At 44.2% G+C, this 26,923-nt stretch overlaps 1 protein-coding gene across 1 annotated transcript in view; it reads left to right on the top strand.

The window, feature by feature from the left end:
• Nucleotides 1-1,401: 1,401 nt before the first annotated feature.
• The window catches only part of LOC135512885 (breast cancer anti-estrogen resistance protein 3 homolog), a 61,360-nt gene continuing 35,838 nt past the window's right edge, over nucleotides 1,402-26,923 (top strand). Inside the window, exons 1-3 of the mRNA XM_064935362.1 lie at nucleotides 1,402-1,621; nucleotides 11,884-12,235; nucleotides 18,474-18,516. Of these exons, the coding sequence (XP_064791434.1) occupies nucleotides 11,892-12,235; nucleotides 18,474-18,516 (387 nt within the window). The 5' untranslated portion in view covers nucleotides 1,402-1,621; nucleotides 11,884-11,891. The remainder of the gene's footprint in view (nucleotides 1,622-11,883; nucleotides 12,236-18,473; nucleotides 18,517-26,923) is intronic.

The raw sequence follows: 26,923 nt of genomic DNA, 5'->3' as shown, positions 1-26,923 counted from the left end.
CCCTGAACAAAGGGGGGGATAAAAATCAAAAGTAACAGTCAGTATCTGGTGTGGCCACCAGCTGCATTAAGTACAACAGTGCATCTCATCCTCATGGACTGCACCAGACTCATCAGTGATAAGCACGTTTTGCCAGTCCTGTCTGGTCCAGCGACGGTGGGTTTGTGCCCATAGGCGACGTTGTTGCCGGTGATGTCTGGTGAGGACCTGCCTTACAACAGGCCTACAAGCCCTCAGTCCAGCCTATCTCAGCTTATTGCGAACAGTCTGAGCACAGATGGAGGGATTGGTGTAACTCAGGCAGTTGTTGTTGCCATCCTGTACCTGTCCTGCAGGTGTGATGTTCGGATCCTGTGCAGGTGTTGTTACATGTTGTCTGCCACTGCGAGGACGATCAGCTGTCCGTCCTGTCTCCCTGTAGCACTGTGTTAGGTGTCTCACAATATGGACATTGCAATTTATTGCCCTGGCCACATCTGCAGTCCTCATGTCTCCTTGCAGCATGCCTAAGGCATGATCACGCAGATGATCAGGGACCCTGGGCATCTTCCTTTTGGTGTTTTTCAGAGTCGGTAGAAAGGCCTTGTTAGTGTCCTAAGTTTTCATAACTGTGACCTTAATTGCCTACCGTCTGTAAGCTGTTAGTGTCTTAACGACCGTTCCACAGGTGCATGTTCATTAATTGGTTGTGTGTTTAAACCTTTTACAATGAAGATCTGTGAAGTTATTTGGATTTTTACGAATTATCCTTGAAAGACAAGGTCCTGAAAAAGTTTGTTGTTTAGTTGCACTATCTGTACAGTGACAAGTATATATTTATTTGTTTAAAGAACATTATTGGATTTTCAAATAACATTATCGGAGTGAAACTGGACAATAACAAAGGCTGTTGTTGGGACATTAAATGTGAGGCTGCTCTGGCCTCTCTCCTGGGATTGGTGACAGAGGAGAGGAGGGAAGAGGTGTGAAGAGAGGGACATTTTCAGTGCTGGGGGGCAGGGGAGGATGGGGTTGAGGGTAAGTCGTAAATCACTCCCCTGTGGCTCGGTGTCTGTGTGGAGGAGTAGGGGCACGTGTGTGTGTCTGAGTGTGTGTATCAGCGAGAGAGATAGAGAACACATTATATATACATAATATGACATTTGAAATGTCTATTCTTTTGGAACTTTTGTAAGTGTAATGTTTACAGTACATGTTTTATTGTTTATTATCTATTTCACTTGCTTTGGCAATGTAAACATATGTTTCCCATGCCAATAAAGCCCTTGAATTGAGAGAGAGAGAGAGAGAGAGAGAGAGAGAGAGAGAGAGAGAGAGAGAGAGAGAGAGAGAGAGAGAGAGAGAGAGAGCATACTACGGAGGGGAAGAGGACGGCAACACAGCCACTGTGGGAGGCCCAGAGACACACAAAGCCAGAGAGAGAGAGAGAGGAGGAAGGGGTTTGTTTCTGCAATCTAGCCTTGTTGTTGCCTGTTCGTGCGAGTCTCTTTGCTGGTCAGCCAGTCTACTATGCCTGGGACTCTGTAGAGCTGCCACTCAGGAGGAACTCTACTGAAGTGAAGTGAGGAGGAAATCTCTGGCTGTGCTGTTCTTCAAAACAAGTGCAACTTTAAACAGACAGGTAAGGATTTCTAGAAACCGTAATGGATTGGACTCTGCTTTGTATAAACGTGTTGGTGCTGTATCCAGATGCTTACAGAAGTGTGAGCAGTATCTCTCTTGCTAGTTTCTCTCTAGCAACTTTGTACAACTTCAAATAATTTTGATTTATTCAGAGTTGTCAACAGGAAACTCTTTGTATTGTTTTCAGTAGAATGACTTCAGTCAGTTCAGTTGATGCTTTTTTCTCACTAACAAGGTCAAACTTTAACAAATGCTTCCTCAAACGCTTTACACAATAACATAAGATAAGCCTGTTTTTCAAGGACTTTGTTAGTCAATGGAATTGATTTCGGAGACTTTTCCCCTGGGAAATTGGCCACCTAAGTTGCTGGTTGCTGTGTAGGAGAGAGATGACAGTAGCTGGAGTTGTTGGTGAGGAACTGAGTGGCAGCCACTGCTGTGGGCTTTAATAACTCGTGATTCATATGCCACACACAGACCAGCCATGCAGCTCACAGACGGGAAGACTCTCTCTCTCTCTCTCTCTGAGGAGGAGAGGAAGGTGGGAGAGATCTGAGTTCATATCAAACACCCCCTTCTCTCAACAAAAGAAGGGCCAAAAAGTGTCATGTGACAGTTGGGCTCTTTGTTCTTTTCAGAGGTCTGGAGAAAGACTGGCCAGGGGTTGCTTTAGTAATGCACTGCTATGTGTGTGTGCGTGCATTTGTGTGTGCATGTGTGCGTGTATGTTCATGCTAATGTCTGTGTGCAAACATGTTTGTCCGCAGTATTCCGCCCATCCACTCTCTCCAGTTTGCAGTGAGAAAGGAAGGGCGACCTCATCCGTCAGTTTCCTCTGGTTAATTGTATTCCTCTCTTCATTTCCCTGCATGTGTTTTATTTGTGGCTTTATTTTCCTGTGCCACTCATTAGTTTTCCTAGTGGGTCTGTTCTGCTGTCTGGGTAATGAGGGGCCAGGCCTGCAGCATGTGACAGAGCTGGAGCTGTAAAGTGTCTGCTCGTTGCTACTTTTAGAGCCCCAGCTGAAACACATTCTGATCTCCCTGCCCTGCCTGCTGCCTCCACGTCTTAGCTGATTGGCTGTGTGTCAGCCCCTTCCGCTAAAGCTTCCTATTCCTTCCTGTACACTACATAAGATGCAGGCTGAACGCCCTGCTGTAGAAACCCTGAGTGTCGGCTCGGAGCCTGTCTACAGCCTGATTCACTGGGATTTGTGTACTGAGTGGAGGACCGGCATTAATGGGGGAGAGATAAACTCTCAAAGCCCTGGGTATGATGGGTCTGATGGGGGTTTAGATGTATAGCCCAGCCCAGATGTCCACTGTGTAGAGCAGACTGATATTGTAGACTAGAGCAGACCGAACTGTTTTGTCTCCCACAGAACTCCACCATTGTCAGATATAGGATGGATGAGAGAAGCTGTTTGGGAATAGCAGTCAGGCTATGGTGACAGATTTATTAGAGGGTTTATTCTGAAGAGTGCTCGTGGCCCACAGCCTCTCTGGGTCTTTTGTCCACTCAAAGCAGGTTTGAATTCATTGAAGGGGACTTGCATTATTCACTAGATTCCCATGGAGGAGTGAGTGTGGGGGAAGGCTGGAGAAAACATAACACTGATAACACTGTTTAGAAATGCACTGGAGTATTCTCTTCTTCCCCTGTACATCTCTAGTAGCTTTAGTTTGGAAGCTTATAGTTTTATTTCCTTTGCATGTTGACTCTTGCGTATCTTTTTGAATCAAGGCCAGTTTTGTTCACTTTCACTTAACAGATTTGTATGTGCTGTGGGACTAGTGCAGGACACAATGCTCCTACTATAGGTACAGTAAAAGAAAGACAATATTTGTGTTTGCTGACATCAGCAATGGCATGTGCCCTGTGTCACGAGCCAGATACAAAGGACTTTAAAGAATTTGCGAGTGTGAATGTGTGAGTGTGTGTCTGTGTGGTATTGTGTGTCTTCAGTGAAATATGCAGAGGATGATGTAAGCAGTGGGCAGAGAGCCAGAGAAAGACCATTGTGCTTGTGAGAGGTAGAGACAAAAGAGAGAAAGAAAGTAAAACAGTTTGAGGTAAGGAGGAGAGACATCATGAGAGACACAAAGGAGATAGATGAAAGAAGAGGTATTTTCTAGACCCACACCTCAGTTCAAATGATGGCCATAACCTTGTCACCTCTTCTAGTATTTTGCCTGAATAATTTATGTTATCAGATTAATGTCTTGAATATTCATGTTCTTAAGGAGCCCAGAGAGGGTTAACCCTTTCCCTTCCGGCACGTGCGACAGACTGTCACCACAGGGGAGTAATTGTCAAGCAACATTCCTTAAGGGGAAAGATATGTGCCTGGTTCTGGTCCCACTGACTCACTGCTGGGCTGCTTCATTCTGCTCTCTCCGAGGTCAGCAGCAGGCCTCCACACACTGACCAGCCCTCAGGCACTTTACTCACCAGCCAATTAACCCCCCGCCTCCGCACCACCAGTTTAACTGGCTTCTATAGGAATCATCACCTGGCTACTGCAGGAAGGAATGTGTGGTTGTGACTGGTCAGTGGTCTGGCATAAAATGGCTGCTGACCCGCCCACTGTGCATCATCACCCAGGTGGGTGCTATTCATTAAGGTTGGGTGTTTGGTTGATTTGTGTGAATAGTCGCACCCGCATAGACTGTAATGTGTTTTAGAGCTGTGAAGGGATATGTTCTTCCCACTTGCTGGCGTTTGTCCTGTGGTATGATGATGCTGAGTAACTGGGACATGTTCAGTGACTCAACCCACCTGATGAGTCTAACAGAGCAGGTGAATAAACATCTGTAGTGTCTGATCCGAGGTGTTTTCAAAATAACTGGGAACATAAAAAAAACTTCAGGTCGGAAAGCTGAAGTTCTTAAGAGTTTCCGTATTCGAATTCTGAGTTCGATGACCGTTAAAAATGATTTTCCTAGTCCAAGCTACCCAGTTGTCTTCAATGCACTGAAGTCTGAGATTTCCGAGTTCCCAGTAGTTTAGAATGCGGCACGAGTTCTGCATCATGTCATTCATTACCTGTGATCAACATGATATTAGAGGAGTTAAGCAATTTCTGGAAACTGTTCTTATGGGGTGAGGGAATTTTTTATTCTGGATACCTAATATCCAGTGCCATATCACTCTGTGAAAGCCTGTTCTCTGCTCTGATTTTCAGTCCCACCATGCATCTGGAACATTAAGTACAGTACAGTAGGTGGATCAAAAGTCTTTCTGATCCTATCTCATTGGAATGTCCTTTTTCTCCTGAGATTGAAACCTGCTGGTAACCATCTCCCAATATACATAGCTAGCTAGATTACTATGTCAACCAGGAACAAGTTTCAAAGAGCATATCATCCATCATGAAAAAGTGATAGTTGTTTACTACACAAACATATTAACTTCTAGAATGTCATTGTATGCTGTACCATTTAGATTTCCCTTCACTGAAACGAAGGGGCCGAGCCCGAACCATTGAAAAACAACCCCAGACCATTATTCCTCCTCCACCCGACTTTACAGTTGGGACTATAAGTTTGGGCAGGTAGCGTTCTCCTCGCATCCACCAAACCCAGAATCGTCCAGCGGACTGCCAAATGGTAAAGCTTGTTTCAACATTCCAGTGAATGTATTCTACTGCTCCAGAGTCCAATAGCGGTGAGCTTTACACCACTCTAACTGATGCTTGGCATTGCGCATGGTGAGCTTAGGCTTGTGTGTGGCTGCTTGGCAATGGAAGTCCATTTCATGAAGCTCCCAACGAACAGTTCTTGTGCTGACGTTGCTTCCACAGACCGTTTGGAACCCAGTAGTGAGTGTTGCAACCGAGGACAGACGATTTTTACGTGCAATTTTCTTTGGTCCCGTTCTGTGAACTTCTATGGTCTACCACCTTGCGGCTGAGCCGTGGTTGCTCCTAGACATTTCCACTTCACAAGAAAAGCACTTACAGTTGAACGCGGAAGCTCTAGCATGGCAGACATTTGACAAACTGACTTGTTGGAAACCCACAACCCTTTTGTTGTGACAATCCTAAATAAGTTCAGGAGTAAATGTGCTTAACAAATCACATAATAAGTTGCATTGACTCATTCTGTGTTTAGTAATAGCAGTGAACATTATTTTTGAATAAATACCCCATCTCTGTACCACACACATACAATTATCTGTAAGGTCCCTCAATCAAGGAATGAATTTCAAGCACAGATTCAACCACAAAGACCAGGGAGGTTTATCAATGCCTCGCAAAGAAGGGCACCAGTTGGTAGATGTGCAAAAATAGAAAAGCAAACTCGGTGTGTAAAAATAGAAAAGTAGTCGCGGTATATCCCTTTGAGCATGGTGAAGTTATTCATTTGACGTTGGATGGTGTATCAAAGATACAGGCATCCTTCCTAACTCAGTTGCCAGAGAGGAAAGAAACTCCTCAGGGATTTCACCATTGGCAATGGTGATTTTAACGGAATTTAATGGTTGTGATATGAGAAACTGAGGATGGATCAACAACATTGTAGTTTCTCCACGGTACTAACCTAAATTACAGAGTGGAAAGAATGAAGTCTTTACAGAATACAAGGCACTTAAGTAATACTAGAAAAAATGTGACAAAGAAATTCACTTTTTGACCTGAATACAAAGCGTTACGTTTGGGGCAAATCCAACACAACACTGAGTACCACTATTCATATTTTCAAGCATGGTGGTGTCTGCATCATGTTATGGGTTTGATTGTCATCGGCAAGGACTAGGGAGTTTTTTGTTGTTGATCAAAATAAATGGAATAAACCAAGCACAGGCAAATCCTAGAGGTAAACCTGGTTCAGTGTTCTTTCCAACAGAAACTTGAAGACAAATTCATCTTTCAGCAGGACAATAACCTTAAACACAAGGCCAAATCTACAATTGAATTGCTTACCAAGATGACATTGAATGTTCCTGAGAGGCCTGGTTACAGTTTTGATCTAAATTGTCTTGAAAATCTATGATGGCAAAAAATGGCAATTTCTAGTAATGATCAACCACCAACTTGACAGAGCTTGAGGAATGTTAAAAAGAATCACGGGTAAATATTGGTGTGCAAATCCAGGTGTGCAAAGGTCTTTGAAACGTGCCCAGAAAGACTCACAGCTGTAATCGCTGCCAAAGGTGATTCTAACATGTATTGTCTAACGGGGTGAGTACTTATCTAATGAAAATATATGCCACATCTGCTCCAGCATTCCCTCTCTGGCTCTCGAGGGCACCAGGCTGCCCTTCATTGCACACACCTGTCTCCTGGACTCCTTCACATTGTTGATTGCCCCCTCTGTATCTGTATGTTCCTCAGTTGGGTTCCCCGTGTCAGCATTATTGTCATAATGTCATTTTGTTCCCCCTGTCCAGACGTTGTTCTTGTTTTTGTTATATGTCAGTGTTCCATTAAATGTTCACTCCCTGTTCTTGCTTCTCATCTCGTGTCTGTCCTCACAATATATTAGTGTTTTTATTTTATATAAATGTTAGCTTTTTTTACACTTTGGCATGACAGCGTATTTTGCATAGATTATTGACCAAAAATGACAATTAAATTCATTTTAATCCCACTTTGTAAAACAACAAAATGTGGAAAAAGTCAAGGGGTGTGAATATTTCCGAAGGCACTGTATGTCTTTTTGACCTGTTGCCAAGGAGGTCCTCAACATAAGAAGACTGGAGGCCGTTGTTGGTAAGATTAACATTGTTAGTCAAATGTTTTTCTTTCTGTGTTATCTAATGTGACCTCTGTTAGCAGATGATTGCTAATGCCTTATAATTGGTTCTCTCTTGTGCTTGTCTTTATTTTCTAAAAGGTTACATGGTGGAGACATGTGTCTGCAATTTTTTTTAAAATCTGAAGATAGTTAAATTAAAGCTGAAAGAAGATAAGGCCTTAAAGGGATTAACAAAAGCGTAAATATATCATTTAATATGTAATTAATTTAATAAAAAAATACAATTATATTTGTATAAGCATATTATTTGTTTGATGATATAACTACAGTTACAAACTTGAGGAAATATCATGTGCGCTAGTCTAGTGGTGACCAGAGAATGTGCCCAATTTGACTGGAGCGTGGAGTGAGTTTCACCAAAGGCTGGAGCGTTGGCCTTCTCGCCTGCTCCAATTTCGCTTCAGTAGCGCTCACTTCGTGAGCTCAGGGCATTCCCAGCCCAGCATGAATTTGTAGTCTACTTGCGTGCTGCTATCCCCTTGCTTTAGCTACTGTCATCAAGTATGCTAAATATTTTCATAAAGAAACTGATGAAACACATAGGGGAAAAATCAAGGCGACTTACAAAGATGAGGAGGATAGAGCAAGAGAGGGAGTGTGGTGATGAAGTGTCCACAACTAAAGAATCATTGTGGAATCTGAAAAAACACATATCTCGAAAGCCTGATGGTGTACTTGTTATGTGCACATTCTAACAGGAAGGAATGAGGTGAGTAGCTAGCTAAGTCTGTCGCTGTAGCATAGTATTTATAAATAAAACATATCTTAAAAGTTTTGTTCATTTTCATTCTATTATCTATACAATAGGCCATCACTGATTTTGGCCCAATAGGCGTGACATATTACCTCTTTCAAGGAGCTTTTTGTTTTGATAGGGTTATTTTCGCTAAAATCTTTTAGGCCTATCTACAGAAAAAAAACACTACACATCCTGGCAAGAGTGACCCAAAGGGTGTTTAGCATCCCCAATCACAGAGAGTGTATTCTCCGCTGCTGGTCTGCTCTCCAGACACCATCGCATGAGCCTGAAACCACAGACTCTGGCCAAACTCATGTTTCTAAAAATTAATTCAAATGCACTTTAGACTGAGCCTAATAATTCATTTTTCCTAAATTGAAGTTAAGTTACAGCCTTTTGCGCAATTTATTGACTATAGTGATTTAATACAACAAAATGTTGTTTAAATGCTGAAGGCTTTAATGTCCCTGCCAGCCTAGTGTGTCGCACTCGCAAATGCTTCAAAATGTATTTATTTGAAGGTTATAACCTTTAAATAATTTAAATAATATAGCCTAAATAATTCATTTTCGTGCTTTCTTAGGCTACCTGTCTAGCTCTTGACCTGTTTAGAGTGTTTATATGCTGTTTAATATGACATGTAGCCTATTTGAAGTGATGTGCGCTTCTTAGTCACCTTTTCCAGTTGTTTATTAAAATACTTTTCATTCAAATCATATGATTTGGTTTCTATACTTCAAAAACCAAGTTATAGGTCCAGGTAGTCACAAAAATATATTGGTGTTGGTTAAATTGTGATGTTATTGAATGGAGCGAATTTGTAGCAGCTGTTTTTTTTCCTGTGAGAGAGGAGCGGTATTTAGCGGAGTGGTTGGAAAGGATTTCACATCGTTACACTCACTCCCCTTTTGACCTCCTCCTTTTTCCGCAGCAACCAGTGATCCGGGTCAACAGCATCAATATAACAGTTTTACCTTCCGTCCCTCTCCTCTTCTCCTACCCATCACTCCACAAAAGCCGCGGCCCTTACAGAGCAAGGGGAACAACTACTTCAAGGTCTTAGAGCGAATGACGTCACCACTAGCGGGGCGTGCACCCCGCTACCTAGCTAGCCATTTCACATCGGTTACATGAGCATGTAGGAATTGTGTAGGTATGTGTATGTTTTAAGTAGTAGATAACCAAAAGCTCAGTAGTTACACAGTTAAGGGAGAATTACGTAGTGATTTGCACAGGAAATATGTAGTGTTCACCAGTAGTGAAACGTCCCAATTTATCACTCATTACTACTTAAATCACTACATAAATCACCACTGGCTTACTACACATCTCAAAAGTAATTAGGTAGTGAAACCAGGAGGTTTTGTGTAGATCTTGTGTAGTAGTGATGAGTAGTAGGTAATTGAAAGCTACTTTTCATGAGGGATGTCCAGGTGTAAGTACGTCCACATGCTTCCCAGCCGAAACAGTTCAGAAGAGTTTGTGCATATATTATGATGACATTTTGTGACGTTTTGGACTTCGGTGAGGGGTTTTTCGGCTGTTTGGGCACACTACATTTTTTCTGGAGGCAAGCCAAAGTTCGGAGCCAAAGTCTACGCCCCTTTGTCAGTGATTGGTCAACAGTAGGTATTCTTCAATAAAGTCTTTGTTGTCATTCAACAAGATATGACTCATTTTCATGCACATTTTTTCATTGAGAAATACTGCACCAAACATCTTAGTTAGATGTAAAATCTTCTCTGCAAAAACATCAAAATTAATGACAGATTTCTTGAGTTATTTTAGATTAACTCTGACTACTTTGAGAAAGTGTATTTTGGCTACAGCGTCTCAAAATGGACAAACAGTACTGTTGCCGCTTTTTTCTCGTTTTTCAAGCGAAGGTCTTTTAAGGGAGCATGCGAGCACCCTCGTTCGGTTTGCCTAGCCAACTTCCGCTAGCCGCCAGCCAAACTGAAGCATGCTGATGCCTTTAGTCTACACCCCTGGTGTTCATTACTCCTCTTACCTAATGGCGTTCTTTCATCTCCTCAATACTGCTGTGCTGAGTAAGGAGACATAGCACAGAGAGAAGGGAGATCTTATCATACTTTAATTACAGGACTAGATTTGACTACTCTTCATTGAATTTGCAGAATCAGAGTGAGTGTCTGTGTATTTTGAAGTGTGCTGTCATCACAAGGCAGATTATGGTACTCTCCCATCAGTCAGTAGCACCCATGATGTTGGGAAATTCCCACCAGACTCTCTAGACCCATACTGCTATAGTACAGTCCTCCCTGCTGCTGCCCTCCTGGCACTGATCCAACAGCAAAGCATCTCCTTGAAGAAGATGATATCTGGTTGCACTGCAATTACTGTGGGGTGGATCAACCATTTTAGGGACGTGAAGCAGGGCCTTAAATCGCCCCCTCTCAGTTAGAGACATTTCACAGAGTTAATACCAGACCTAAACACTGACACCAGCCCTGGCTCAGATAAAATTTCACACAGCACCAAGAGGACAAAGGCTTTGAAAGCAACATGAGCACTGCCCTGTGTGTGTGTGTGTGTGTGTGTGTGTGTGTGTGTGTTTCGGTGGCGGTGTGTTTGTTGTTGAATAGCTTTAATAGAACTGGTTAACGGGGTCAGTGCGTGCTCACACTCAGCTGTTGTCTGGGTCAGTGGATTCTCTACCTCTCCTTATCCCCGTCCTCCCCAAGAGGCTGTTTCTATAGGACTGCTGCTCCCTCAACCCACCACCATGTCTTACTACACAGAGGTTTACATCCATGCATGAGTAAAACAAAGACTGCTGAGTAAGAAACTCTATCAAAGTGCCAGGACAAAGTGTTTCTTTGTCTTTCATCACCACATGATTTCATTTTAATTAAGGCAGCAGGCTTTATCCTCAGTTGACCCCTTATGATAATCCAATATCATAAATGATGGCTGCACCGCTAAGATTTCCATAAATGTTTTACCAAGTTCACTTCCCTTCACATGCCAAGCCAAGTTAAGGAAATAAAACAGGTTATGAATAATCCATAAGCTGTGTGGCTGCTCTGTGAGGAGCAGGTGAAGAAACAGCAGCAACAGCAAGTGATGTCAGCCTCTCTCTCTGCTAAGGCATGAGTTTTGTTTCTCTGCTCATTAGCATGCTAAAAGGCTGGCTGGGGGCAAAGGATGAAAGCAGAAAGCTGAGCAGAAAATCCATTCGGCTTAGAAAGGAGTCTTGATTTCATTGCCCAATTAGTGGCATAGTGGTCCAAAAACTGGGTGTGGAACGCTGAGGTAAACATGTTTTTTGGAGAGGGCATGGAACAAGACGTCTCTATCTGCTGTCTTGTGGTCAGAGTCAGACTGGCTGGTGGTTCACTGATAGCCTGCAGTTATGTCATCCTGCTCCTTGCTGCTGCTATGGAGAGGGAGGGAGCATCATTGGAACTATGACTGGGATACATGAAGCATGGTCTCTATGCCACTGGCTTCATTTCACTGTACTTACGTATATATTCCATCATTATCATAACATATCCGGTGCCAATGCAGTTGTCACTGTGCTATAGTATACCGGGTGGGCAGCTTAAGAGGAACTGTACGTACACGTATATGTTTCCACACATTTGTCCTTTGTGAGGATGTGCATCAGCAGCACATGTTTACTTTACCGGGCACCATGTCTGTGATATTGTCAGCCTTATATAACCCCTAGTCCTCCCACTCCTCCTCCTGCCATGTCGTCTGATCTGATGTCTCTCTCTCTTTCTTCCCTCTTAGAGCTGAGGATGATGGCAGAGGGGAAGTTTGCCAGTCTGCCAAGAAATATGCACATGGGCGTGGGCAGCAGGCAGTGTCCCCTGGCCTCCTCCATGGACCTGCTGAGCTCCAGGCCTGCAGTACCGGAGTTGCCCCCAGCCGGATACCACAGTGTCTCCATCCACGGCACTCTGCCTAGGAGGAAGAAAGGGGCCCCGGTTCAGGGCCCTGCCCGCTCCTGGGACATGTACAGTCACATGGGCACTCTGCCCCACCCGGCCCGAGCCCGCCTGCCCACCTCGCCACTCATCCACAACATCATCGAGGAACACCAGCCTTACCATACAGGGATGGAAGGCCACACCTCATACAGGTACAGCCACACACATCTTTTATGCTCCAGCACTATGCTTTTCCTTTGTTCATTTCACAGAATCCAAATCTAAAACAAATATTTATGTTTTGTCCAATAAGACACTTAGGGTGCGCTCTTTAAAGCCCCTTGAGTACTTTGCAGACTTTCAGCTGCTACCACCCCCCTGACTAACTGAGACTACTTCACTCTGAAATAGTGTCCCAGCTCAAGCCATGGTAAGCAGGTCAGCTGAGATGTAATCAGTGAGCAGCACATGTTAGCACTAGCCTCTCTGCTACCACCTCTCTGTCTGTCAGGGCAGGGGGCTGTATCCCTCAGGCCCTGTTGAGTTACTGCAGAGCAGCTTCACTGTGGCCCCCTATAGATGTTATCTGTGGGCTGGGGCTGCTTTGTCAGGGCCTCCTCTTCCCCATAGCACTTTGCGGGGCTTAACACCTCACTCACTACTGAAACACAACACTGTCAGACTGCTGATAGGGCCTGCTTGATCTTAGAGAACACAAAGAAGTGACGAGAAGTTCCTCAGCATCAATCCATGTGATTAGGCCAGGAAACTGTGGATAAAGACACAACAGCACATTCACACGTATACACACACACAGACCTCAGAGAGATGCAGTGAAGGTAAGCCCTCTGTTTAGAGTGATATATACCAACCGCCACAACAACAAAGCGTGTCTAGATGGTTGAGATATATGCGCCCAGACAACCCAGACTGTGAGTTATATCCTGTGTGACAGAGTTTTATGTGTCACTATAGACCAGAGCAACGGTGCAGTGCTGGACAGAATGAAACACATTCCCCCTCTTTAGACACACTTTGGGCAGGCAGACATAATATGTCTGGACTTGGGTGGAGGAAGGGGGTTGGGGTGCGAGGTGGGTGTTACTAATAACTGAGAAGGCTGTGTCTATCCCTTGACATTTGAAGGTTATCTAATATAGGTCTAGTATTTAATCTCCACAAAGCTGGTGAGGTTAGTGAAGGTGAAAAGTAGACAAAAGGAAGGAGAATAAATAAGTCACAACCTTCATTCTGGCAGTATGGGATACACAGTGGAGGTGTGGAGGAGCAACAGAGGAAGAGGGTTGTCTGGCTCATCAAAGAAAGGGAAGCAAGGAGGGAGGGAAGGAAGGAAGGAGAGAGATAGTGAGAGAGGGATGGAGAGGAGGGTTTGAGGGGTTCTGAAGAGAGCCCTGAGGTGCATTAAGCACACGGAGACCAGAGACCAGATTCTGGCTGCTGCTGTAACTCTAGACGCTGATGTGCAGATAGATGTGTGGAGATGGTGAGGGATCAGGGCTAACAGAACACTATGACAGCTATAGTTCTGAGGGACCCATTCTGTGTGGCTGCCAGCACTGTGCTGCCTGCTACAGGACAGGACTGCAGGCCCATTGTGTCTATCTGAAGGCCGCTGGTTGTATGGTTGGTTACCTGGCTATGCCAGGGAGCTGGGTATGGCTGACTGATGAGGGAGATTTCAGGATTAGTCAAAGGGCTTTGTCCTCATCTCTTATGAAAATATACGTGTAACTACCAAAATAAAGGAAACACTTGAGTAAATGAGCGATATAAACTATATTGAAAGCAGGTGCTTCCACATAGGTGTGATTTCTGGGTTAATTAACTAATTAACATCCCATCATGCTTAGGGTCATGTATAAAAATGCTGGGCAGGCCATTATTTTGGTTACGATGACTGTGACCCCATAGGAAGACAATGCCCCATCCACAGGGCACAAGTGGTCACTGAATGGTTTATGAGAATGAAAACGATGTTTCTGGAGCAGCGCCTGATACAGCGTTTTCCACCACCATCAACAAAACACCAATGATGGAATTTCTCATGGAAGAATGGTGTCGCATTCCTCCAATAGAGTTCCAGACATTTGTAGAATCTATGCCAAGGTGCATTGAAGCTGTTCTGGTTCGTGGCAGCCCATTGCTCTATTAAGACACTTAATGTTGGTGTTACCTTTATTTTGGCAGTTACCTGTGGCTCTGTCATTAACTTCAGGATGGGAGGATATGCCACTCTGTCCATCTCTTTTCATGCAGATTACATTGATCAATGAACACTGTTTCATTTCTACTCATTGAACTACTTTGCTTATTCTTGTTTTGTGGATATTGTACATGTTTTAAACCAACCTATGTTTCTTTGTGCTGACTTTTTAGTCTCCCTGACTGTCTGTTGACCCTTGACCCAGACAGTGCTCCATCCTTTAACCACACACTAATTAATCAGTGTTTACTCTGTATCGATGACGCTATCTGGATTGATCCAGAAAGTGAGTGATTCTTCAGGTGACCCCTAACCTCAGTCAATCTGTGTGGTTGTGTGTGTTTGTGTGTGCCTAAGCCAGATAGCCACTATAACCCAGGGCCCACTCACTCTGCCCCAGGGGGAGGCAGACAGCTCTGGCTGTGGTGTGCCTGCAAATACTTTATGAGTTGGACTCCGGTTGACTCAGGTTGACATGGGGAGAAGATTTACAGCCTTGTATGGGAGATGAAAGGGATGATAAAAGACGGAGCTGGCTGTGAGCTCAGAATCTAGAGTGACTGATTCTCTCTGTTTGTTCTGCTGAGAAATGGTCTGCTGCTGGTCAGATCTGATGCCTGGATGGTTTCCTCCAAGGCTAGAGAGTGGTGAAGTGTATTCTGGACGTCTGTCTGTCAACGTCAGTTCTAAACCACTCTGATCAAAAACCAAAACATCCCACTGGGAATCATGGTGCTGCAGTACATACGTTGTTATGACCAGGTAGGTAGATGAATAGGCATCACACACACCACGTCTTTCACAGAAAGTCTTTGTTTACGCCATGCCCAGGCTGTCCTCTGTATCACAGCAGAGATAAGTAATGATGCCGTGATGTCCGGCCACAATGTTCCCAAGGACGCTGTGAACTCACCCAATCTTAAGAAAAGGATGTCAACATAACATTGCTGTTTGATCATTGGTCGCATCTCCAAATAATGCCATGCTGTGTTACTGTAAAGCTGTTGGTTAGGTACAGTAAACATTCTATTCCCATATCAGAAGCACAGCCACGGAACAATCATTTTTACTGTACACTATTATTGTCAATGATTGTCTGTGGGACTCGAAGGCTTCTATTGTGTGAGCCAATCACAGTGTAAACACTATAATTCCTGTCCTAGTGTTAGTTCTGTTCATAATGTCCAGCCAGAGCAGAAGTTGCTCCCTCTCCTCCTCAGTGCTGATCTGGTGGGTAAATAAACAGCGCTCCTTTTAGCAGCTCCTGTTTGTGTTGGACCAGGGGTGTCCTGTTTTTTCTCTCTCATCTGCTCCCTCCTCCCTCATTCTCTCATTCTCTCCCTCTCCTCTGGGTTGGAGTAAGGAGTAGGCAGAAGGCAGTATAGTCACAGCTGGTTCTGCTTTTATAAGGCCAGCCAGCAGCAGGCTGAGAGCATATGTTCGGTCTGATGGGACACACACCTGTAGCTACCCAGTAAAATAAAAAGAGAGAAAGAGAACTCAACCAGAGCAACTCATTACCACCCCCTCTCCTCTCTTCATTTTTCCCTGCATTCATTATTTCATGACCAGATGGACACTCAATGCTGTTTGGGAGAGATTAGTATATGTATGCATTTATATAAGTTATTTTGTGCACAGCAGAGCACTGATCCACTGTACTATATAGTACATGTAGAAGTTGAGGGATTTTCCAATAGAGTCAAACTGCCCCTTGAGTCAGTAGTGTGGATGTGCCTCCGCAGGCTTCGGTTGGGTTGGTCCTTGCCGAACCCGGCTAGGCGAACCGTACTAGTGTGCTCGCATACTCCCTTAAAAGACCTTCGCTTGAAAAACTTGAAAAAAGTGGCAATAGTACTGATTGTCTCTCTTGAGACACTATACTCAGTCCTCAAAATAGTCAGAATTAATCTAAGATAACTCAAGAAATCGGTCATTCATTTTTAAGTCTTTGCCAAATCGTCCTGACGAGGATGTTTGGTGCAGTATGTCTCAAGTGAAAAAATGTGCATGAGGACAAGTTGTTTCTCGTTGAATGACAGGAGGAATTGAAAAATTCCTACTGTTGACCAATCGCCGATGAGGAGGTGCAGACTTTGGCTACCAACTTCCGATTGCCTTGAGAAAATGTTTTATGTGCCTGAACAGCCGAAAAAAACCTTGCAGTAATCCAAAGCGAACAAAAACGCCACAAAATGTTGTCATAATATATGAACAAACTGTTCCGAACTCTTTCGGCTGGGAAGCAGGCGAACGCCTTTAGGCATCCAGAACAACCTTTGACTGAGGGAGTGTTGCATGTCAAGTGCCCCTCTCTCTCAGTCAGTGAGTCAGAGAAGGGGAGGCTGTGTGCGGAAATCCAATTATAGCCAGGTCGTCTGTGTGTGACCTGCTCTGTCCTTGTCCTTGGCTTGACTGAGCTCCATTTGAACTTGAGGTTTGGGGAAAGTCAGTGGTTGAGCAGGGTACATTTCCTCACCAGGACACAATGCAGCTGTGGTCTGGCTGACACTAAACCGGTCTAAAGGAGAGGCTCTTTGGCTGGCCTGTGGCCTCACTCGTCCTCTCACTTGTCCTCTCACTCGTCCTCTCTCCAACTCTATGATGTGTCTCCCAACACCTCTGTTCTCTACCCAATATGAACAGTATGGGTGGGATATCTGTTCTCTATCCAATATGAACAGTATGGGTGGGATATCTGTTCTCTACCCAATATGAACAGTATGGGTGGGATATCTGTTCTCTACCCAATATGAACAGTATGGGTGGGATATCTGTTCTCTACCCAATATGAACAATATGGGTGGGATATTTGTTCTCTACCCAATATGAACAGTATGGGTGGGATATCTGTTCTCTACCCAATATGAACACTATGGGTGGGATATCTATTCTCTTTATTAGTCTCGGCTGTCTGATGGGAGCAGGTGGAACCTGTAATGTCCTGTCCAATTCTATAGGAACACCACCATACTGTGAACTGATTGTGACGTTACCTAACACTGTAGATGTAGTTGTTGAATAACAAGGCCAGCTCTTTATTCTGATGCGGATGGAGCGGCTTCAGAGGTGAACCAGCCAGCGCAGCAGCCTGCCTGTGTTATGTTCCTCTGAGGTGGCATGACATACCAGTCACTCACCCTGCTGAAAGAGAAGCCAGGTTACTGTATAGGCTGACATGAAAGAATGGGCAGAGGAGAGAAAGTTCACCTCTCCTCTCAGTGAGGAGATGAGACGCGGTCGTACAGCAGCTAAATGGAGAAAGATCTGTTTAAGAGCTAGTGGCCGGTGCTGAACTTCTTGGGAAGTATTTTTCAGATTGTTATACTCTCAACCGTATTTCCTGCTGTGTTCCCGCCTTTCTCTGAAAGTAGGGAGGAAAGAAAAGACCAAGGGCCATCACAGCAGTTCGGTGAGTTATTTTTAGATTGTAATTTTACACTAAATCCTTTGGTTTAGATACTAACTCGCTTATTCAACATTTTGAATGGATTAAGGGGCAACTTGAAATTCCAGTGTTTTTGTTTCCTACTCCACGAAGGCTCTTAAAAGAGATGTTTGTGTTTTTTCCCTTTACAATCCCTATGGGAAAAGTGGTGAAAGTCTCAAGGAATTACTCCCCCCTTGTCTGACTGTAAGACCCCTGCATCAAGGGCTTGGGTTCAACTTCTCTAACCCCCCCCCCTAAAAAAACCCCATTTGAGATGAGAGACAGAGGCAGAACTCAAAATAAACAGATTTTTTCGCAGAGATCTGGGAATGCATCCACACTTCCTCAGGGATTTGAAAAGAACTCATCTTAGCTTTAAGATGTTATGTCCTCTCAAAATGCATTTCTGACATCTGAAGTGATGCTGAGAATTTTGGGAGGACTAGCCCTGCTAATGATATGGCATTTTAAACCCCCTTTTTTCCCTCTGATGTAAGAGACAGGGCAGATGTGGGGGTGTGAATTTGCCAGTGGGGTCAGAAAAAGGGGACACATGTAGCTGTGACTTGTGTGGGGGGCTGGGTGAGTAGACTAAAGAGTGGGGGTGCAGTGGAGGGGTGGAGAGGAGGGAAGGCAGTGTCTGAGCATGCCACTCCTGTCAGAGAGGAGGTAGACCCACAGTCAGCAGGCAGGATAGCAGAAGCAGACGCATCACAGCACAGGGAGGGAGTGGAGGGGACCAGAAGCTGCCATTAGGAATGTGTTCACTCAACAGAACTCTGTCTCTGTTCCCCAGGGACCCCAGCAGCAGTATGGACCCCACCCTGGAGTACGTCAAGGTAGGAACCCACTCAACCCACTTACCTATTCCACTGCTGCTTGAGACACAGGGCCCAACAGGCATCACTAGTGTTTTGTTATTTCTGATTGAGAAGAGGTCAGAAAGATTGAGGGTTGGTTCAATTATCGCTAATCTGAATTGTGTTTGAGTCAGGACAGGCAAGACCAGTCCAGTCTTACAGGTTTACATTTCTATTTCCTTTGAGTGTCAGTAAACTGTAGTAAATACTGTAAGCTTCTGTAGTTCAGCTTTTGGAATTTGATATAACACTAATTGCTATAACACTAATTCCTAGATTAGGCTTGTTTTGTAACTGTGAGGTCAGTGAAATAGGGCAGGAATGTTAGTAGCTTCCAGGGACCTCTCTCACGGAGCATTGACACATGATGTTGATCTGACATAGAGGATATGGAGTCTCTCAGTTTATTTTTCTCCGGTATTTTAAAGGATATAGGACGAAAGATAGATTAATAGACAGTAAATATATACACATGGAGAAGACATGAGAGTACATGATGTGTTTACTGTATGTGTGGGTGTTCCTGTGTTTGACTTTTAGAAGGTCTGATGACTATTCCTTTGACTACAATGTTTCATCTCATTTCGGTTCATAAAGTTTAGCTGTGCGACAGTGTCCTCTACAAGCTTGGTTTCCTGTGTAGATATAGTCTTGTATACCCACTTAATTGCAGAGAGAGGGGTGGGTTTGTTTGAAACGGGGTGAATATCCAGACGTAGTCCTCATGAGCCCTGAACTATTATCCCAACGCCACTGGACAACAGTAGGCAAACAGGAGACTGTGACTCACTAGATTTGTATGTTTCGTGTCAGAAGGAGCCACACTGTAACCCATCTGCATTTAAAGGGCTGAGTAACGTCTTCAGGGGACTAACGTCTCTTTGGTTAAAAAGTTGCAGATACCACTTGAGGTAGAAAGGAGTCGCTCTTAGATGTAAATGATGTGGAATAATGTTCAATTTCCTCCAGGTAGACTTTTTAGAGATCTAGTGCTCTAAATAGTTGATGTATGGTACACGTTTAATAGCTGATTAACTGATGTCTCTACCTATACTTCCTCTTTACGTAAGGTTGATGTGTACACAAATCATTCTACTCTCTCTAAGGCTGGAGGCTATCAAAAAGCCTCATAAGGAAAAGGATGAGTGAGGGGAGGAAATGTCCTCTGTCTAATACACTAATCCAATTTTTCTTCAGGCTACGAGGCACTTATTCTCAGAAGTATAGCAATGCATCAAACAAATCATATTTCCCATTACCTTCACCTGTGTCCCTGTACACTGTGATTGGGCTTGAGTGATGACTGAGGCCTGTGTGTTCTGATACCACACCACCATCACTCTCACACACCTGCCATCTCTCTCACACATGCTCATTCACCCACTCCTTCACTTTTTCCTTCACCCACTTTCTCAGTCTGTCGCTCTTTCCCTGGCCTGCTTGCCTCACGGAATAGGATGCTCTCAGGCCAGTGTGAAAAGCAAACCCAGTGGTTCCTCACATGCAGTTCAGGAGAGCAAACTAAAACAGCTCTCTCCTCAGAAGCCATGGCAGCCTGTCATCAACACACAGCTACTTCACTATCTCACTAGGGTAGCAGGTAGTCCTAATCACCACTGCTACTTCACTATCTCACTAGGGTAGTAGGTAGTCCTAACCACCACTCTGCTACTTCACTATCTCACTAGGGTAGTAGGTAGTCCTAACCAACACTCTGCTACTTCACTATCTCACTAGGGTAGTAGGTAGTCCTAACCACCACTCTGCTACTTCACTATCTCACTAGGGTAGTAGGTAGTCCTAACCATCACTCTGCTACTTCACTATCTCACTAGGGTAGTAGGTAGTCCTAACCACCACTCTGCTACTTCACTATCTCACTAGGGTAGTAGGTAGTCCTAACCACCACTCTGCTACTTCACTATCTCACTAGGGTAGTAAGTAGTCCTAACCACCACTCTGCTACTTCACTATCTCACTAGGGTAGTAGGTAGTCCTAACCATCACTCTGCTACTTCACTATCTCACTAGGGTAGTAAGTAGTCCTAACCACCACTCTGCTACTTCACTATCTCACTAGGGTAGTAGGGAGTCCTAACCACCACTCTGCTACTTCACTATCTCACTAGGGTAGTAGGTAGTCCTAACCACCACTCTGCTACTTCACTATCTCACTAGGGTAGCAGGTAGTCCTAACCACCACTCTGCTACTTCACTATCTCACTAGGGTAGTAGGTAGTCCTAACCATCACTCTGCTACTTCACTATCTCACTAGGGTAGTAGGTAGTCCTAACCACCACTCTGCTACTTCACTATCTCACTAGGGTAGTAAGTAGCCCTAACCACCACTCCGCTACAGTGGCTTGCGAAAGTATTCACCCCCATTGGCATTTTTCCTATTTTGTTGCCTTATAACCTGGAATTAAAATAGATTTTGGGGGGGGGTTGTATCATTTGATTTACACAACATGCCTGCCACTTTGAAGATGCAAAATATGTTTTAATTGTGAAACAAACATAAATATGAAAAAAAACAGAAAACTTGAGAGTGCATAACTATTCACCCCCCAAAGTCAATACTTTGTAGAGCCACCTTTTGCAGCAAATACAGTTGCAAGTATCTTGGTGTATGACTCTATAAGCTTGGCATATCTATCCATTGGGATTTTTGCCCATTCTTCAAGGCAAAACTGCCTCAGCTCCTTCAAGTTGGATGGGTTCCGATGGTGTACAGCAATCTTTAAGTCATACCACAGATTCTCAATTGGATTGAGGTCTGGGCTTCGACTAGACCATTCCAATACATTTAAACATTTCCCCTTAAAACCACTTGAGTATTGTTTTAGCAGTTTGCTTAGGGTCATTGTCCTGCTGGAAGGTGAACCTCCGTCCCAGTCTCAAATCTCTGGAAGACTGAAACAGGTTACCCTCAAGAATTTCCCTGTATTTAGCACCATCCATCATTTCTTCAATTCTGACTAGTTTCCCAGTCCCTGCTGATGAAAAACCTACCCACAGCATGATGCTGCCACCACCATGCTTCACTGTGGGGATGGTGTTCTCTGGGTGATTAGAGGTTTTGGGTTTGCACCAGACATAGCGTTTTCATTGATGGCCAAAAAGCAACATTTTTGTCTCATCTGACCAGAGTACCTCCTTCCATTTGTTTGGGTAGTCTCCCACATGCCTTTTGGCAGATACTCCAATCTCCGCTGTAGAGCTTTGCAGCTCCTTCAGGGTTATCTTTGGTCTCTTTGTTGCCTCTCTGATTAATGCCCTCGTAGCCTGGTCTGTGAATTTTGGTGGGCGGACCTCTCTTGGCAGGTTTGTTGTGGTGTCATATTCTTTTCATTTTTTAAATAATGGATTTAATGGTGCTCCGTGGGATGTTCAAAGTTTCAGATATTTTTTTATAACCCAACCCTGATCTGTACTTCTCCACAACTTTGTCCCTGACCTGTTTGGAGAGCTCCTTGGTCTTCATGGTGCCACTTGCATGGTGATGCCCCTTGCTTAGTGGTGTTGCAGACTCTGGGGCCTTTCAGAACAGGTGTATATATACTGAGATCATGTGACAGATCATGTGACCCTTAGATTGCACACAGGTGGATTTATTTAACTAATTATGTGACTTCTGAAGGTAATTGGTTGCACCAGATCTTATTTAGGGGCTTCATAGCAAAGGGGTGAATACATATACACACACCACTTTTCTGTTTAAAAACATCTAGAATTTAAACAAGTTATTTTTTACATTTCACTTCACCAATTTGGACTATTTTGTGTATGTCCATTACATGAAATCCCCCCCAAAAAGCCATTTAAATTACAGGTTGGAATTCAACAAAATAGGAAAAATGCCAAGGGGGGTGAATACTTTTGCAAGGCACTGTACTTCACTATCTCACTAGGATAGTAGGTAGTCCTAACCACCCCTCAGGGCACTGGCTCAATATGCCTTAGAATGAGGGGAAAAAAAGAAACACACAGTTCAGACTGTCACTCGATTGTCACGTACCCTCTCCTGCTTTCAAATGTGAATTATCTCACTTCCATCTCCAATCATTTATTCATGTTTAAGGCGTCCGCCTGCTTCCCAGCCGAAACAGTTCGGAACGGTTTGTGCATATATTATGACAACATTTTGTGACGTTTTTGTTAGTTTTGGTCTTCGTAAACGTTTTTTCGGCTGTTCGTGCACACAAACGTTTTCTCTCGCTGCAACTGCATGGACTACATCTTCCCTCATTACTAATTGTAATGTTGGAGAGACCACCTGCCTTGTCTGACTCAGCTTGATGAGTTGTTGTTGATACCAGGTCAGACAGTGTTATATGAGGAAACATCACAAACGCTGTGACATCAGAGCCCTGTCCTCACCTCAGCTCACCTCAGAGGATTAGACAGATGAGAGTGCAACTGAGATCATGCAGGGCCTCATTCTTAGGCAAGAGTCATCTGTGCCCTTTATCCTCTCCACAATGAACCTAGCTATACGCACACACACAAACACACGTCTGCATGCACACACAAACTCTGAGGTGAGTTTCACCAGATTCAGGATGGTAGATAGTGTAGAGTGGTGTTTAACCAACACTAGAGAGGCCTGACGCAGCACAGCCCGCCTCACACTGCCTCATCCCACTGTGCTATACTGGGTAGTCACAGTGCAGGAGGATTTCCATATGGGAAAGCCCGGAGGATGGCAGGGCTACAGCAGATTGAAGCACCTCTCCAATTGTTTTGATGGGAGATTAATCTGCTGTGTGTGGGACCTTCACTGCTGAACTGTACTGTCTGACCCAGGCCTTACATAACACCCATGATACTGTATCCACTGTTACTGTAAGCTTCACACAGCCCGTCAACACAGCCCATCCAGGTGGGTTTGTTTTTCCACTCAGCCAGGCCTTCAATTAATATGCTATTGAAGAAGCAATGAATGTTTGCCACACATGAACAGGAAACATCAAAGGCTGATGTGCTAAAGTCCTTTCCTGTGGGTAGGGGGCCTGTGTGTGAACAGGAAGCTGGTCAGAGTAATGTGTAACAGTATAACTTTAGACCGTCCCCTCGCCCATACCCGGGCGCAAACCAGGGACCCTCTGCACACATCAACAACAGTCACCCACGAAGCGTCGTTACCCATCGCTCCACAAAAGCCGCGGCCCTTGCAGAGCAAGGGGAACTACTACTTCAAGGTCTCAGAGCAAGTGACGTCACCGATTGAAACGCTATTTAGCGCGAACACCGCTAACTAGCTAGCCATTTCACATCCGTTACAAATGCCCAATGGCCACAATCCTACTGCAACCAACCACTGGGATAGTGGTTTAGATGGGTGTACTGGAGAGGAAACAGATAAACCAGGGCTGGTCTGAGAATGACTGAATGTAGCCACAGTGTGGGTGGAAACTGTTGCGTGTGAAAGTCTTGTTGTTTGGCCTCTGATTTGACATGGCTACAATCTTCAAAGCCAATCTAGAAGGCGGGAGAGGGGAAATTGTTCAAGAAGGACTCAACGCCTAAAATACCCTCTTTTTCTGGGTGGAGCCCAACTTCTCCCTCTGGGAGTATGTGGTGTTTATGAGAAAAGGGTTTTAAATCATGGTTATGTAATGAGCCTCACATTGATTAGAGTGAGACTAACTGTCAGAGTGATACAGTCGCAAAGACAACATGGTGGCAGATGAGGATAGAGACCAGGATGAGAGACACCTGCTACTCCAGTAGACTCCTCAGTGAAACACTAGAGTGTAGAAGAGAGACTGATAGAGAGTGAGATAGAGAGAGAAGAATGGAAAGAGACAGCACAAGAGCGAAAGAGGAGAAAGAAGAAGAGAGAGGAGGAACAGGAGGACAACAAAGACAGGATGGAGAACATCAGGCCTAGTGGAGTGTCTGGTTAAAAGTTTGGTGAAAAAAAAGAAAGAAATCCCATTGGTTGAGGACTTTTTAAAAAATCCCATCAATTTTCCAAGTTGATTCAACGTCATCAGATTGAATTTAGGGGTTGAAATGACGTGGAAACAATGTTGATGCAACTGGTTTTTGCCCAGTGGTAGCTAACCGCTCATGAAAGAGCTTTAAAGGGAACAATGGCTCTCTATGCCCCATGAGAGATCTGCAGCCCTCGCTTAACACCAGATGAAGACCCTTTGGCCTTCCATGTGGCCTGCACATCACAGCACAGCATAGCACAGCACAGCATAGCACAGCACAGCACAGCACAGCATAGCACAGCACAGCATAGCCCGCAGAAATACACACACAGAAATACACACACAGAAATAAATACACTCTATTTGTGGCAGGCAGGGTGAGAGCTGGGTTAGAGAGATACAAAAATTGCCAGAACTACAGAGACATTATACGTTTGGATTTATGACAATACTTCTAAATAGGAACAGGACAGAGGATAGCTTCTCTGGACCTTTCATCTGTAGGATGAGGTCGTTCAGAAAATTGCTGCAGATTACGAGTTGCTCATCTCACCCAACTCTCCAAGCCCCACTCATACATAATGTACAAGGTGTGGCTAGAATATGCAGTACAGGTACCAGTGACCCCCTCAGGACAGTTATCTTCTCTACCTCAGTTGTCCTTCATCTCTCCCTGTTGTTCCTACAGTATTCATTGTTCCTGTTTCCTAGACGAGTTAGAACTGCGGTATGCCCTTCAGCAGGGTCATAGTCCACAATCTACTCTACCACACGGAAGAGAAATGCCACTCTCTAGTGGTTTGACTTAAGAACTACAGTATCATTTATGCAGCCGAACAGCTGAACAGACATGAACATCCACTGATAATACTAGTAAATCTCTTGCTAATCTGTTGTTATCCTATTTTTTTCAAGAGTTGAATTAAAAGACTTGCCAATATGCTTTGCATATTGTATTTTTTTTTGAGAAAAAATATCAGAATTGGGCTGCCTGTCTAAATACAGCCAGAGAGGCCCACTTAACAGATTATTCACTTTGCATAGTTTAAGATTGGCCAGTTTATAAGTGCAGATTGCTCCCCTTTTTAAGAAAGCACCTGCAAATAGCTGAGCTGTGCATTGCAGACATTCATTCTGCATCGTTAGTCAGCCAGTTCTCTCTCTCCCTCCTATAGTTTAATCGTATCTCTGATTCATAGGGCTGAAGCAAGCCAGTCCTGTGAGGCTGTATTTGCTGAAGTAAAGCAGATTTCTAACATGGCTTTTTTCCACCTTCCTGTAACGGGTCGTAAGTTTCCTTGAAGTTACAGTATTTCAACTGACAAGTGAATTAAGGAGGATTTTACACACACAATAGGATGTCTGCTGATGTCATGGTATTGGAGGACCAAGAGAAAGAGCTAAACAGCCCATCATCATCCATCCAACCAAACATTCCCGGAACAGCTGAGAGCCCAACATGATGCTAATGAAATGGGCATGGAAATTCCTGTAGTTGTTGGAGTGCTTGGTATTCCACTCTGTTGGCATTACTGGGGAGACGGACAAAAAGTGGTCGTGTGTGGCTCCGTTGTTAAGAGTGTTAGCAACGCCAAGGTCATGGGTTCAATCCCTTCAGGGATCACACATACATCACGTGATGTACACTGTGTGAAAATGATGTAAAATGGTGCATGCACTGCACTGTAAGAAACGTGGATAAAAGTGCATGCGAAGTGGCATTGCTTTGAATGAAGACATATATTTTGGTCATGCTCTGTTAAACTCCAACCTTCTCTTCACACCCTGGAGTGCTGACTGAAGTTAAGTGGCCTTAGCATTAAGAGACACAGAGAGATACAGCTCTGACCCCAGTGAATAGTTATCCTGCCACTCATCTCTCCTGTTCCCCTCCTCGGTCCACATCTGAATGCTCTACATTCTTCTCAATGGTTGTTCTGAGAGACAAATACAGACTAATGCTTAGATTTAATCAGATCAAGCGTTAACCAGCGATAGCCCACACCTACATAGTTTATGTTTTGGCGGTGTGAGAGGTGTAACTGCATCGGAGCTGTCAAAACTGTGAGCAGATGCTCTTGATCATTGTCACGAAGCCACAACAGTCCCATTTGCGTTAGAAGTTCAGAACAGGAAAGTTTAGGCTTTATAGAAATAATGACGCTCAAATTTGAAATCATTGAACGAAATAATGAGGATTTCGATCAGCCTAATCAAGGTGTAGATTACATCTCACATTCCAGGGTTCAAACTTGTAAAGAAGGCCGCATGGGATTTCTCTTAATGTGACTTAATGTGTCCGCTTTAGGTGCAATACCAGGAGCCGCTTGTGGATTTGACAGCTCTAAAGCAGTTCCACCTCAGACACCGCGAAACAACTTCTATGTGGAGGATAAAACAGATCTGATTGAATAGAGCCTTCAGAAACCAGATTATTTCCTTA

This window comes from Oncorhynchus masou, chromosome 24, assembly GCF_036934945.1.
Source record: "Oncorhynchus masou masou isolate Uvic2021 chromosome 24, UVic_Omas_1.1, whole genome shotgun sequence".
NCBI classification, from domain to species: Eukaryota; Metazoa; Chordata; class Actinopteri; order Salmoniformes; family Salmonidae; genus Oncorhynchus; species Oncorhynchus masou.
This window is presented reverse-complemented; position numbering and strand designations above follow the sequence as displayed.